The sequence below is a fragment of the Pipistrellus kuhlii genome, unplaced genomic scaffold (assembly GCF_014108245.1).
Source record: "Pipistrellus kuhlii isolate mPipKuh1 unplaced genomic scaffold, mPipKuh1.p scaffold_m20_p_4, whole genome shotgun sequence".
Classification (NCBI taxonomy): Eukaryota; Metazoa; Chordata; class Mammalia; order Chiroptera; family Vespertilionidae; genus Pipistrellus; species Pipistrellus kuhlii.
In genome coordinates, this window is record NW_023425540.1 from 69537411 (window position 1) to 69552990 (window position 15580).

At 37.0% G+C, this 15580-nt stretch overlaps 1 protein-coding gene across 3 annotated transcripts in view; it reads right to left on the reverse strand.

The window, feature by feature from the left end:
• FBN2 (fibrillin 2) overlaps nucleotides 1-15580 on the reverse strand; it is a 234378-nt gene that overhangs the window by 206512 nt on the left and 12286 nt on the right. For all 3 annotated transcript variants that reach the window (XM_036410158.1, XM_036410160.2, XM_036410159.2), the window contains exon 5: nucleotides 9741-9836. In XM_036410158.1, the coding sequence (XP_036266051.1) occupies nucleotides 9741-9836 (96 nt within the window). The remainder of the gene's footprint in view (nucleotides 1-9740; nucleotides 9837-15580) is intronic.

Here is a 15580-nt window from a genome sequence, read left to right on the forward strand (position 1 = left end):
CAGTTTTGAAACAAACACACACACACACACACACACACACACACACACACACACACACGGCTAGAGGCAATGGTTTTAAAACCTAAAGCAATTTGTATGAAAAAAAGAAAAGGATGAACAATTACTTTTAATATTCCCATTCTTTAAAACAACTTTACTGAGGTATAACTAATACAAATAATCTGCAAATAAAGTGTACACTGTTTTTACATATGGTATACACCCATAAAATCATTAATAAAACCTACATAATGAACATATATCCATTGTCCAAAGTTTTCTCTTGCTCCTCTGTAATTTCTCTATCCTGCTCATTCACACCTCTCCATCCCTAGCCAAGCAATGATCTGCTAGTTGTCACAACAGATTAGTTTGAATTATCTATAACCATTTGCAACAGCATGGAGGGACCTGGAAAGTACTGTGCTAAGTAAAATAAGCCAGTCAGAGCATGATAAATATAATGACCTCACTCATATGTGGAACCTAATGAACAAAAATAAGTGGTGAACAAACAGATCCAGAGACACAGAAGTATGGAATAGACTGTAAGACCTCAGAGGGAAGGTGGGATAAGGGGAAGGGTGGAAGATCAACCAAAGAACTTGTATGCATATACATATGCATAACCTATGGAAACAGACAATAGAGTGGTGAAGGCCTCCAGTGGGTGGCGGGGGTGGGCTAGAAGAGGTCAATGGGGGATAAAAGCGGACATATGTAATACTTTCAACAAAAAAGATTTTTAAAAAAAAATCTGCTCTTCACTGGCTCACAGCCAAGTAAATAAACAGTCACAATACAATGACTGAGTGGAACATATGAGAGGTACAATAAAAGGAAAGCATGCTTAATTTTTTTGTCTGATAAATAAGGTAAGGTGGGGGACGGGGAGGGGGTGATGTCAAGGAAAGCTTCACAGAGGAACTGATCTCTGGACTGTTCAAAGACCCCCCTGATCTACTTCTATCAGATTTACCACTATGTAAGTCTACTGATAACAAGTACCTCGGGAGAAATAAACCCTACATATGTAGTCATTACATTGTGAAATGCTTAGAACTAAACCTTGTGCACAGGGAGAGACTGAGACTAAAGAGACCAGCTAAACAGTAACTACTGACAGCAACACTGGTATTGACAGTAGAAACACATCTAAAAAAATAAGCAGGGTTGGAAAGTTCAACTGCATAATATGTAAGATAGTGATAATGATACATGATATTATTCAATTGATCTATTCTATCATAAAAAACCCACAAAATTAAACAATGAAACTTATATTGTTCACAACTGATGCACCCTGACATGAGACAGCCCCAGTGATCCTGGAACAGTCCTCATCCAACAAGACAATTTTGTCTAAGAGAGCATATCATATCTTGACTTTATTTTTTCATAATTATAGCTTATCATTTATTGAGCACCTACTCTATGCCAGACATTAATTAGATACTTTATCTCTCATTCCAGAAATGTGAACCTCTCTTAAAATATGGTATTTACTAGACGTTCAGTGCACGAATTTGTGCACCAGTGGGGTCCCTCAGCCTGACCTGCGGGATTGGGCAGAAAGAGACTCTCCGACATCCCCCGAAGGGTCCTCAATTGCAAGAGGGCACACGATAGGCTGAGGGACCCCACCAGTGCACAATCAGGGCCGGGGAGGGATGCGGGAGACAGCCAACTAGGGAAGGACCACGGGAAGGCTCCAGGGTATGTCCGCCTGTCTTGCTCCGTCCTGATCAGCTGGACCTCAGCAGCAAACTAACCTACCATTTGGAGCATCTGCCCCTGGTGGTCAATGCATGTCATAGCAAGCGGTTGAATGGCCTTAGCATATGATTCTCCATATTATGCTTTAATTGGTTGAATAGAGGACTAGACACTTAGCATATTAGCCTTTTATTATATAGAATTCTGAGTACTTCCACTCAGTAAAAATAACATTGAACTCTTTTTTAAAAATATTTCTTTTTGTTGATTTCAGACAGTAAGAGAGAGGGAGAGAGAGAGGGAGAGACGAGGACAGGGAGACAGGGATAGAGGGAGAGAGGGAGAAGGAGAGGGAGAAGGAGAGGGAGAGAGAGACAGAGAGAGAGAGAGAGAGAGAGAGAGAGAGAGAGAGAGAGAGAGAGAACCATCAATGATGAGAGAGAATCACTGATTAGCTGCCTCCTGAACACCCCCCACTGGGATGGAGCCTGCAATCTGGGCATGTGCCCTTGACCAGAATGGAACTCAGGATCCTTCAGTTCATAGGCTAATGCTCTATCCACTGAGCCAAACCAGCTAGGGCTGAACTCTATTTTTAAATACTTGAAAAAAATCCTTTTATTCCCCACTCAAAATTCAATTTTTTTAAAAATATTCTATTTGGAATAGCCAACTACCACACATCTATCTTTTTGATAACTGAGGAGTCCGGTTAAAAGAGATGAGCATAAATAATTATCATTTACTGAGTGCCAAGTATTACACGATATCATTTAAGGCTCACAAAAATAATTCAAGGTTGATATAGCAGACACAGGATCAGAGAAGGCAATCACATTTCTAAGGTCACATACTAATAAGTCTTACTAATAAGTTTTGATGCTGGTTACACCTTATATTCCTAAAACACAACAAACAAATCACTTAGTGGATGTCTACCATGTGCCAGGCACTCTGCCTATTATGTGTGCAAAGCTTAACACATCATCACTTTTAATCTTCCCAATAAATCTATGAGGCAACTATAGGTCACAATCCTTTATCTGAAACTCTTGGAAAAAATGTTAATTAGCAATTTATAATGTTTGGAATTTTTGAAATACACAGTGTATATTACATAAATCCCATCTCCACACGCATGCACATTTTATTATTAATTACTTTGGACAAAATCCTATATAACATTAAATTTAATTTGTGTGTGTGATAGGTTTGTCCTGTATCCATATCCTTTAATGTCTTCCAACCTGATGATGAAATTGGAAAATGGGAAAATATTTATGGAGTTACACAAATATAAAATATTTGAATATTTTTATTTTGTATTATAGATTCCCCTGCCTCTACATAGATAAATCAAAAATAAAAGAATCTATCTATACTAATAAAAGGGTAATATACTAATTAGACTGGACATCTTCTGGACAACCTTCCTTATATCCTTCTGGACAAAGCCATTGTGACAGGTTAGGGGCAATCAGGCTAGCAGGAAAGAACAGTGAGGGGGATCAGGCTGGTAGGGGAGAGCAGTTAGGGGGATCAGGCTGGCAGGAGAGAGCATTAGAGGGATCAGGCCAGCAGGAGAGAGCAAGTTAGGGTGATCAGGCTGGCAGAGGAGATCAGTTAGGGCAATCAGGCCAGCAGGCAGGTGAGCATAAATTAGGAGCCAGTGGACCTGTGTTGGGAGAGGGTGCAGGCTGGGCTGAGGGACACTCCCACCCCAGTGCATAAATTTTGTGCACTGGACCTCTAGAATATAAATAAAAGCACACAGAGCTGTAATAAATGAATATGCTGCTTTAATTCAAAGGAGTTTTATAAATAAAGCATCAGAAATAAACGCCGGAAGCCTGAGAAAAAAATAAATAAATAAATAAAAAATAAAGCATCAGTATCTAACAGGCTGCAAACACATTCAGTCTTACTGCTTAAATTGAATAATGAGAAATAAAAACCCTCACCTCTCCAAATCAGATCAGTGAATAAACTGATTTTCTCCCAAACTTAGACCCTTCCTTTACACAAACAAGCATCTCTGCTCCTAGGCTTAGCACTACATCTCCCTCTTCTATCATCCTTCATTTTCTTCTTCCCATCCCTTCCTTCCAGCTCCCAATGTCTGCTTTTTCTCTCCCATTTTCCTTCCCTTGTGTTCTTAATGGCATTCAAGATAAGGATGTCATCTGAGCTAGCGCCAAAAGTTAAGTTCTCACAGATCTTTTGCTATTTCTCTGATGCCCATTTAAGGCTAAGTTTAGTTTAGAGAGTGCAAGGTTATAAAATGTTCTTAACAGATTCACGAGTGTGGAATTGTGTGTGTGTGTGTGTGTGTGTGTGTGTGTGCAGGCGCATGTGAGTTTGACATCTGCTGTTGGTAACATTCTTTCTTGCTATTCCTTGTAATTTCATCTTCATTAAAATTTCAAAGTGCAAAAAAAGGGAGAGAGACATCTTATTTCTGTAAAATAAATATCAGCTCAGGGACTGTGGTAAAAGTGGAGTTTAAATAATGTTAAAACTCAATCATGATATAGCTTAAAATATCAATCCAGGAATTAGTCCAAAATTGTTTTTCCCATTAGAATGAGATTTTTGTTTGTTTGTTTGTTTTTCATTGAGACTAACTTCAGGAAGACTTTTTTTTCCTGAAAAGTCTTAATCAGGAAGTATTTTGTCTTAATCAGGAAGCATTTTTGAGCTTTCACACATCTTTGTTCCTACTTCTATTATAGCATTTCCTGCTTCATATTACATTTTGAGGTTTAAAGTGCATGAGTAGTTCTGTTCTTTAGAGAGATTATTTGCTTCTCATTAACAGAGAGCACATATTATTTGTCTTTGTAACTTGAGTTTCAAGCACTTAGCCTAGTATTTAATAAGCATTCAACTGATACTTAAAAATATTTATAAATAAATTTGCTACTCTCCTGTATATTCTAACTTGTCCTTAAAAAGTCAAAAAGAAGTAAAATCGCAAATCCCAAAAGCATTACTAAAAAAAAAACAAAAAACATATAGTTTTTTGTAAGACCTGTGAATGGGAAAAAACTTTCTAAACACAATACCGAAGGAATAATTAACAAGTAGCTTTTTAGAGGGAAGTGAACATAACAAAAGCTTTAAATTTTCACAAACTCAACAACTCAGCAGTTAGATTTCTTATAAATATGCTAAGAATAAAATCAAGGATACATATTTATCTGCATAAATTTTTATCACAGGATTGTTAAACTACAAACAAACCATCAAAATGAAAAGAAAACCTGGAATGACCCTAAATATAAACTAACAGGAAATACAATTATGGCAGGCATCTCTATGACAGTAATGGAGTTTAAGGTGTTCAATCAGATTGTCTGATAACCTCCTCCTGTCATTATGCTCCTGATAACGACTGTAACTTTGACCTGGGAAGTTTCCTCATCCATCAGGTTGAAAAACTAACCTTACAAATATGATATGATTGAACGTAATGTAGAGGCCTCGCCCTCAGTGCAGCTTTTACAATCCCCAGCATAACCTGTTTCCTAACACAAAAGGAGAAGCAGGACATACGTGCATTTCATGTTATAGGACATTCCAATATAAATGGAAAAGTCCTATTCTTTGTAAACACTAAGGAAAACTTACCCAAAGTCTATTCTCCAAAACGTTAAAAGTAATTCATTCTGAATGAAGAAATTATAAATAATTGCATTTTTTATCTTGTCTTATTTTTTAATTATCTTATAATAAAAATGTGTTACTTTAGGTAAGAATATTACAATGAAAGGAATGTCTTCTGAAAAGTACTGCTTACACATTTCTTGAAAGCATAAAATCTACTGTGTATAGAAGTCTGCATCATACCAGCATGTTCTCTCACCATGCTCCCCTGGTTCCTGGGCACACTGTTAATGTGCTATGTTACTTGAATGTTCACAGGCTGACCAAATCCACCTGGCATACTTTCTAGTAAAATACAAGACCATGGAATTAATGTTGATTAATAAGTATACCGATTATTTCTGAATGTACTTGGATCCTGTGTACATAATTCAGGAAAACTCTGATTTGCCTTTCTCCACTCTTGTACATGAAGAATCTGCATAAGGTTGAGTAGGTTTAATAGCTGTCATAGTTACTTTACCTCCTGAAATGAAGCTGAACAAACAAAAATGTATAGAATAACTCAAGAGATTATAACTAGACTTCAAGCTCCCATTATACAAAACCAAGTGGTAGCTGTGCTTGACTCTTAGAGCTGGGGTTAACTCCTTTTGGAGGCATCGCCATCATTAAGTTCCCACTCAGACAACAAGGGGGGTGCTACTCATCGGTTAAATTTGCAGTTTAGGCAGGTGTGGGGTAATGCAGAGTTTTAACAATCAAGATTGACAATGAAACACTGTCTCACGATGGGGTGAGTGAGAGCCCTGTGAGTGGAGGCATTCATGCAGAGGCTGGGTGACACCTTCTGCCATGTTTTGTGTCATTGAGTTAATGCATCAGATTTTGTAACTGGATGGTTTTCTGAAAGTAATCTTGCAACAAAATCCTTCAATTTTACATAAAGGTTTGAAAGTTTAGATTTTTACAAACTTAAACATTTGCAACTTGATCTCACTTTTCCACCAGATTTTTAAAAATAATTTTTTCTTAAAAATTTCAATAGATTAGAAAGTATATCTTCAATCCTTTTTTAGGCACCATGTACTGAAAAATGAACACTTTAAAAGAATTTTCACTAAGCGTAAGGGCATTTGAAATTTTAACTAATTTATACACTTTTTAAAGAAAGTCATGATTAAATGACAAAAACAATTTGTAGTAAGAATTTTTATAAAATTTAAAAGGGTCTAGAATATATATCTAAGAACTAGTCTATAATAACAACTTTCCGCATGAAGCCAGGGCTGCAGCCCTGGGGACTGAGGCAGCCACTGCAGCTGCGAGGGAGGGCTCCAGGCAGCCGCTGTGGCGGTGAAGGCCAACTCTTGCACGCATTTCATGCACTGGGCCTCTGGTCCTTACAAAAGGTACAAAGAAAGTTCAACAACAACTTAAGTCAAAGAAACTGAAACAGGGACTATGGCTAGGCCACATTTATGATCAAGTAATCATTATATTTTGTTCACAAATCTCTTAGGTAAATTCATTTTTTGCCTGACGACCTCCTTCAATCTTCTACTGATAAATAATAAGGTACATTTTTAAGTGTTGGGAGGGGGATGACACAAAATCTTGGTATACAATGCTGATTCAATTTCTATGTATTCTCAGGTGTGTTTTAAGTGCAATACTTATTGTTTTTCAAATGCCATCTATTTGGAAGGAGAAGCAAAGAGAACTGAGAACTTTCGTGTGCCTTGGATACAGCTGAGGTGCCTGCATTTTATAATCAGCATGTGGCCATGAGAACTCTTTTTTTTTCAATGTTCAGTATAAAAGGTTATTGTGCATATCAGCAAGAGTGAGAAGAGAACTTTAAAGAAGTTCAAGATTCAAGTTAAATACCATAATCATGCCAGCCATTAGTTACCATCAGTCTCAGTCTCCAGTCTGGAAACAAGTCTGCCAGAAGCCCAGATAGCTGGAAAAGCAGCCATGTTTATCACACAACTGATCACCAGAGGCAATTTAAAGAAAAATTGTGTGTTCTACATTAAGGAGGAAAAATATCCCTAATTTTACAAAAGTCTTTTTTTTTAAGAGAACAAATAACATATATGTTAAAATTCTGTAATTTAAAAACACAATGTAAACTTTAAAGGTTAACAGGGCACACAAATCTAGTCACTACACTTAACATAAATAAGTTATTTCTTTTGTATCTATGCAAACAGTGTTTCTTGGGAAAAGTTCTGACTCCACTTTTAGCAGGTTTAGCTATGAAACCTTTACAAAATTCAATTGCAAATATATTTTAAAGGTGTTAAAGTTCATGCTTGCAATCTAAGAGTGGAAATTACTGACTCTTTTGGAAGAAATGAAGCTTTAGAACTTTCATGTTAAGGGTAATAATTTTAAATATGTTTAAGAAAGAAGCCCATGCTTTAAAAAATATCCTTCTGGCCAATTTGTTAAATAATTAATTTTGTAATTTCTTCTGAAAACATGCTACTGTACATGTAAAATATATGTGGTCTTTATTGCGTTCCCATAAATTTAGTAAGAACTAACAAATCTAGTGAATGAATAACTGTTGAAGAACAATGATGTAATGCCTGGAAGTCTCTGAGTTGAAACTACCCAATGCTTTTGCCAATTGAACTTGAAATCTGCTTCCAAATGACAGAACTGCAAAGCTTACATGACTTCCAGAAAAATGAACATTATCTCCACCAATTACAATACGTTTGAAATTTTAAATTTAACTTTTTACCATTCTATGATCTTTAAATTAACAACATCATCGAGGTAATTTGTGTTATCCCATTCTTAACACCTTATCTTTTTATGCTAACATTTCATAATTAACTTTTCTTCCCCAAATAAAAGCATCTGGTAAAGACATTTAAATGTATCCAAAGTGTAACTGTAAACTCTGTCATTTGTGTAATGTACTTCGATCTCAAGAAATCTGTTACCTTAGCAGTAATGTAAGTAACATAAATATATATGCATATATTAAAAGGCTGCATACATCTTACTTTTCTAAGTTCATCATATAGTTCTAACTTCTCAGTTTCTTCTCAAGATTTAACCTGAATACCAAGATGAAATTTTTGTCAGAGTAATTAGTTTAATTGTTAAAATATAAAGTTTCTTTGCAATGCAATTCAATGCCTTATATAAACCTTCACCACCACTTCTCTGTTATATTTCAATGACACAGCTTCATTTACTCTAAAGCTTTGCAACAGAGAAAGTGATATACAATGTTAGATGCTGGGACAAGCCCTGAAAAAATAAATGGAGGATGTGTATAATTATGAATGATTATGTCCTATTGCTTTTAGTTTAATCTTACTTTTACTCTTATGGTTCAAGTGCTAGTTATTTACTACAACATTTAACTTTTTTGATATGCCACTGGCACCCAATTGCTACCAGGACATTATTAATAGTTCACTTAGCATATCAACACAGGGATTTTCAGAAGTCTACAGTAGATCATGAGTTCAACTGCTAATCCAAATTATAGCAAATTTGTTTCATATTGGCTTGAATGACCATTTACAAGGATAAAGTAGACAATGCTGGATGTCTATCCAGTATACATTCCTCTACCACTTTCCTCCTGTCCAAAAGAATCTCTACTGAGTTCAAATACCAAACTTTCACCTCCCTGCAATGTTAAGGAAGCTTAACATTATTTCCTGCTCCAAGGACAGGTCCTGATAAGTCTACATCAAACATAGTATTAATACCATTCACCTTGCCATGAACTGGTTCAAAAACTAAAGCTTAAGGCAATCAGAATATGGAATTACTATTGGCCCATGATTAGAGGAGAAATTTTATATCTCTAGATGTGAACAGGGGAACTACTTGCCTCAGTTACTGCTGGCATTCATTTTACAACCACAAAGAACTTCATGGTGGGGGAAAACTGACACCCAAACGAGGACTGGGCCAAAAGAAATAGAGTAACAAAGTGAAAGCTTTAAGCACATCCTACCTGAAGCCCACCAGCTCTGGGCTTTTTGTCATGCAATGTAATATACTGTATTTCCTTACTGGTTAGGAAAATTTATACCATTTTTGTTGATTTTGCATCCAAGAATGTCCTGATATTATTCCTTTTAATAGAGGCAGAACTCCCAATTTTAATTAAGCACATTAGAATATGCCATCAGTCACTTATTCAATAGACATAGGCCCAGATTTGGCCTCTTGAAGTGAGGCCACTCTGGTGGGGGAAAAAACTGGTACACTTCTGCTGCTATGAGCTATATTTCTAAAGCTTACCATTCAAGTTACAGACATAACTAAAAAAGAAGGAAAACATTTAAGAACTTCTGGTAGGATAACAAAAAGCTATACATTTTTACAATAAAACAGACTCCTCTTAAGTGAAGTTCTCATTTCTCTTTACTTACCTCTTTCGCACTGTGGACCAGTGAATCCATAAACACAAGCACAGCGGTTGGGTCCAATACAACGTCCACCATTTTGACATCCATTTTCACAGACGGCTGCACACAAACATAGCAAGAAAATCATTACATAGCAAATCCCCAAGTACATCAAAGTAGTGTGGAGATGCAGCCAATCATGCACCTTATCTCTAAAACACAAGTTACAGTTCACATTTCATAAATATATTTAAATGCATAGTGAGACAAAAGCCTACACAATCTATGTAAATCACATTGTTAAGCAAGTATCTGATAAAAGTGGTTTGTTTTTGTAAATCCTCACCTGAGGATATTTTTAAAAACATTTGTATTGATTTCAAAGAGGAAGGGAGAGGGAGAGAGAGATAGAAGCATCAATGATGAAAAAGAATCATTGATCAGCTGCCTCCTGTGGTGTGCCCACTAGGGATGGAGCCTGCAACCCAGGCATGTGCTCTGACCAGAAATCACTCAACCTCTGAGCCACACCAGCTGGGCTCACCTGAGGATATTTTTCTTTTTATCTTGTGTGGGGTTTTTCCTCCAGGTCTACTCTGATCTTACCTTATGTGTTTGTTTGTTTTTTAATTCTTTATTGTTACTTTTAACACATGTCCCCTTTTTCCCCCATTGACTTCTCCCAGCCTACCCATGTCCTCTAGCACAGGCCTTCACCCCTTATTGTCTGTATCCTTTGGTTATGACTATATGCATATACACAAGTCCTTTGGTTGATCTCTCACACACACCCCTCCCACTCTCCCCTGCCTTCCTTCTGATATTTGATGGTCTATTCAATGCTTCTATGTCTCTGGATCTATTTTTGTTCATAAATTTATGTTGTTCATTATATTCCACAAATGAGTGAAATTATGTGATATTTATCTTTATCTAAGTGGCTTATTCCACTTAGCATAATGCTCTACAGGTCCATACATTAATTTTTAGAGAGAATGGAAGAAAGGGAGGAGGGGGATAGAGAGAGAGAAAAAAGAGAGGGAGGGAGAGAAAGAGTCCCCACTGGGGATCAAGCTGTAACCCAGGCATGTGCTCTGACCAGGGATCAAACTCACCCAAGAGTATTTTTCCCATTGATTTTTAGAAAGAGTGGAGAGAGAGAGAGAGAGAGAGAGAGACAGAGAGAGGAGAGACATAGATTGCTTGCCCTTTGCACACCCCCTAACCATATAAGCCATTTGCTTACTCTGTTCCTAGCTCTCACATAAGAGTGAGTTCTTCCAGGACAGGGACCAGAATGTGTTTGACTTTGTATTCCATAACTCACTGCAGTATTTGATGTACCACAGATAGTTTTTTTTAAATCCTGCAATATGTCAAAATTCACAGCCTTTTTCCAACTGTTTTGGGAAGCAGAATGATTCAGTGAGCAGATCAAGAGTTCTGCTGTCCCCAGAATATCCTAATCACATCTTTCCAATCCTCAGCCTGTATAATAGTGCTAATAGTCCCATCCCCATAGAAATATGAGAATTAAATAAAACAGTGTATAAAATAACATGCACAGTAGCTGAACATCAAAGGAATTCTACAATCCTTCTCTCCCTTTCTCTTTTATACTACAGAGTATTTGTATGAAAACAACTTGTTATACAATATCCAATGTTTACAGTGAAGAGCAACAGCAAAAAAAATAGAAGTGGTAAATACATATAAATTGGAACAACAAAAAAAGAGGTAATTTTCCTTCCTTTGAATGAGTTATAACAAAAGTTATTTTATACCATAATATTTTTTTGTAATGAAACATAACAGCCAGACTTTTACATTCAACTAAAGTTGGAAAGAAACTTGACTATGCCTACATTTTTCCACCATGGAAAGAATGGTGACCACCCCAGATGAAAAAAATGCCCCCACCTGGTATAAGATATAGCAAAAGACAGGAGAGAAAAAGACATACTGTAGAGGAAATAGAAGGCTGGTTTTTTAACTACCTCTGGGGAGAAGGGAAAAGCATATCCTGTTTCATGCTGATCAGCCTGTGAAACAGAGCATTGACAGTGTACTATAGAAGCTTGAAGATTTTATTCAATAAATTTGTACTGAGAACCTACCTGTATAAAATAATATGGCAAGTAAATGTTCTTATTAAGCAGATTTTTATACCACTAACTAAAGTAAAAACACTGATATATATTATGGTTGATACTTTTACACAAACATCTATATATATAAAAGCCCAAGCAACGTTACTACTGGTCGACCAAATGACAGGTCACTATGACACACACTGACCAGCAGGGGCAGACATTTGACACAGTGTGTTCCCACAGCCAGCCAACCTCCCAGGGTCCCTCCCCCTCCCTGGCTGGCCCTGATCAGCCCCATCAGGATTGGGTGAGACAGGCACCCATCACCAGCCAGACCTACGGACCCCACCTGTGCAAGAATTCATGCACCAGGCCTCTAGGACTAGATAAAAATAGCATACTAGACCAGGATAAAATGTTAAAAAGATGAAAGAAACAAAAGCCTATTGTTTTGACATAGGATAATATGAATCTTTACTACTGGCTCTATCCTCTTATTTGTCTTCCAGGATGCCATACTCTCCATGTTTTCCTCCTATTTCATTGTCTACTCTTTCTTATCCTTCTCTGCTGGTTTCTCTTCCTCTTCTCCATTTCAAACATTGGGCTGAATCAGGGCTCTGCCTTCAAACCACTTCTCTATATCAACAATCTAGTGATTTTTATTTAGACCTATTATTAAAAGAGTATCTATATAAAAATTCAATCTATATGTTCCTAAATTCAAATCTCTATCTCTGACTTCTCTAAGAACTGAGTTCACAGATCTTTCCACTTGGAGGCCTAACAGACTTCTTAACCTATTAAATCCAAAATAGAACTCTTTTGAAGAACCATTCTCAGCTCCACCTGACTCCCCTTTCCAACCCACTCTCCGCTTAGTCATTCTCATCTCAGGAAATGACATTACCATTCAGCCTAAAGCTCCACCCAAATTCTCTAGTTGTCACTCTGAATCTTTACTTTTCCTTTTTTTCTTACCCACCACACCCAGTCCACCATCAGCACCCACTTTCTTTCATAGATTCTATATCCAAAATACAAGCAGAATCCTAGCATTCATCACGTTCTCAATTGCTACAGCATCATTCACCAACACCATGTTAGCCTCCTAACTGGCAGCCTCTCATTTTCTCTTGCCCTTTCTATAATCCAGTTTCAACAAATCAATCCAGCCAGAATGATTTTTTTTAATGTCAGATCATATCACTCTATTGCTCAAATGCCCCAATGGTTTTCCCTAATACTGAGGGTAAAGTCCAAATTTCTTTCCTTAGTCTACAAGGATCCACCTCCCAATCATTATCTCCTTTTCTCCAGTCACATGCATGGGTCTTCTTACTGTTTCTATAACACACAACATCTGTTCCCACCACAGATTCTTAGAATTTACTTTTGCATCTGCTATAACCCTTTCCCACTGATCTAAAAGAACAGACTTGGGTGTGTGTTCAAAGTCATCTTCTCAGACATCATCAATGTAGAATAGAGAACTGCTTATCCTGCACCAGACTCTCTCCCCTCTTACTCAATCTTCTAGAACTCTCATTACCTAATTTGTTTTATGTATTTACCTTTCCACCTACTTGTTAATTGCCTTCCTCACCAAAATACAAGCTCTGTGAGAGTAGGGCATCATCTTGTTTGCTCACTGATGTACTCCCAGCACCGTGCATAGTGTGGGGCACACAGTAGTTACTCAATACACATGACGAAATAAAATGAAAAGACTGCTTTCTGAAAAATGCTTTCTACATTTCTAGGAAAGCAGATAAGTGGTTTTAAAATGTTTTCATAATTCTCATTTTTGCAATCGTATTTCCAGAATTTTTCTGTATTCAAAGCTGAAAATTATTACACCTGCTTCTTTACTCACAGTATAGTTACACTCTCTATATAAAACAACTTAGGAAGTATCTTCCTTAAACCGTTTCTTGAGCTGATATGTATTAGTTATCTTCCCTTCCCCTTTTATCTGCTAGTGAATTTTGTTGGTTACATATTCTGTTTGTACCATATGTTCTACTAACCCTGAGATAAATGTTGGGCAAGGATGGTTTCATCCCATAATATATCTTAAAGAACAAATTTTCAGGTGTATGCTGCTTTTCTGATCCAGTTATTTTCGCTTTCCCCTGATTGGAAACGAATATGGTTTGACATAGGGGCAGAAGAACATAAAAACACCTCCTCCAGGAAGGGAATCCACTTGCCATCCCTCATTTACCATTTCTGTGTGAATAACAGGAAAGGGACACACTTACCAGAGCTCTTTCTGTAGAACCTTCAGGAAAATACAGACTCACACACATACACCCAGATAGGTACAGCAGCTGAATTCAGATAATTTTGAGCAAATAATCTAAAAGATTAACTTGAATCAAGGTTCTTTACCCTTTAATTTTGAAGTAATTATAATTTTTCCCCTCAAAGAGTGAAAAGTTGAGTTTCCAGAAGGATAGTTGTATCTCTCTTCTCTGCCTATTGAACTCTGTCAAAGACATCATCAGATATTCTAATGCTTTCCTAAATATAACGGTACAGATCTGCCTGCTTATTAATGTCATGTTCATCATATATTTTTCCTTTTTTATGATTATAAACTAGAGTGTACTATATAAATTTTGGAAAAACCTGAATGCATGAAAAGATATAGAAAAGAAATCATTCATGAAAAACAAAACTTTGCTAGAATTTCTATTCCTCTCGTCCAGCTCTTTCCTGCTCTCACCAGGCAAACCAAAAAAAAGTTACATTGGCAAGTCCTACTTTTTGCAAGAAAACTGGCCTCAATGCAACTGTATTCTCTTAAATACTTTAACAATCCATTTCCCTAACTTCAGTCAATCTCAGATTACCCTAATAGTTTTTGCCATACTTGAGAACCACCCACATAAGAGGCCTACAAACTGTGACCCACAGGCCAGACCTGGCACATGGCCTGTTTTTGCACTGCCCTTGAACTGGAAGATTTCACACTTTTTATGGTTGAAACAGAAAGAAAAATGTGAACACACACTTGAGTCTCTATATCAACAACCTAGTGATACTTTTACACAAACATCTGTGTTCATAAATATAGTTTTACTGAGACACAGCCAAGCTCATTTGTTTACATGTTGCCCATAGTCACCTTTGCACTACAATGGCAGAGCTCAGTAGTTGGTCATGAGATCGTGAAGTCTAAAATATTTACTATCTAGCTTTATAGAAAATGTTGGCCTAATCCTCACCTTAACAGAACATTTTTCTTGAAATTGATTCACTATTTACTTAAAATGATCTTAAAAGAAAACTTTATAGCACTTAGAAGCAGAAAGCTATAATCACCCTAACTTGAAGACAATCATAAAAATAACTTTAAACAACCACAAGGAGATATCACTTCATATCTATTAGGATGCCTATCATAGAAAAACACCCACAGAAATAACAGGTGTTGGCGAGGGTGTGGAGAAATTCGAACCCTTGTGCAATTGCCGGTGGGAATGTAAAATGGTGCAGCCACCATGGAAAACAGTATTGCAGCTCCTCAAAAAATTAAAACTAGAACTACCACATGATTCAGTAATTCCACTTATGGATATACTAGAGGCCCGATGCATATGAAATTCATGCAAGAGTAGGCCTTCCTTCCCTTGGCTGCTGGCACTGGCTTCCCTCTGGCACCCACAACCCAGGCTTCCCTCGCAGCCCTGGCTTCGTCCAGAAGGATGTCCCATCTAATTAGCATATTATGCTTTTATTATAGATACCCAATAGAACTGAAAG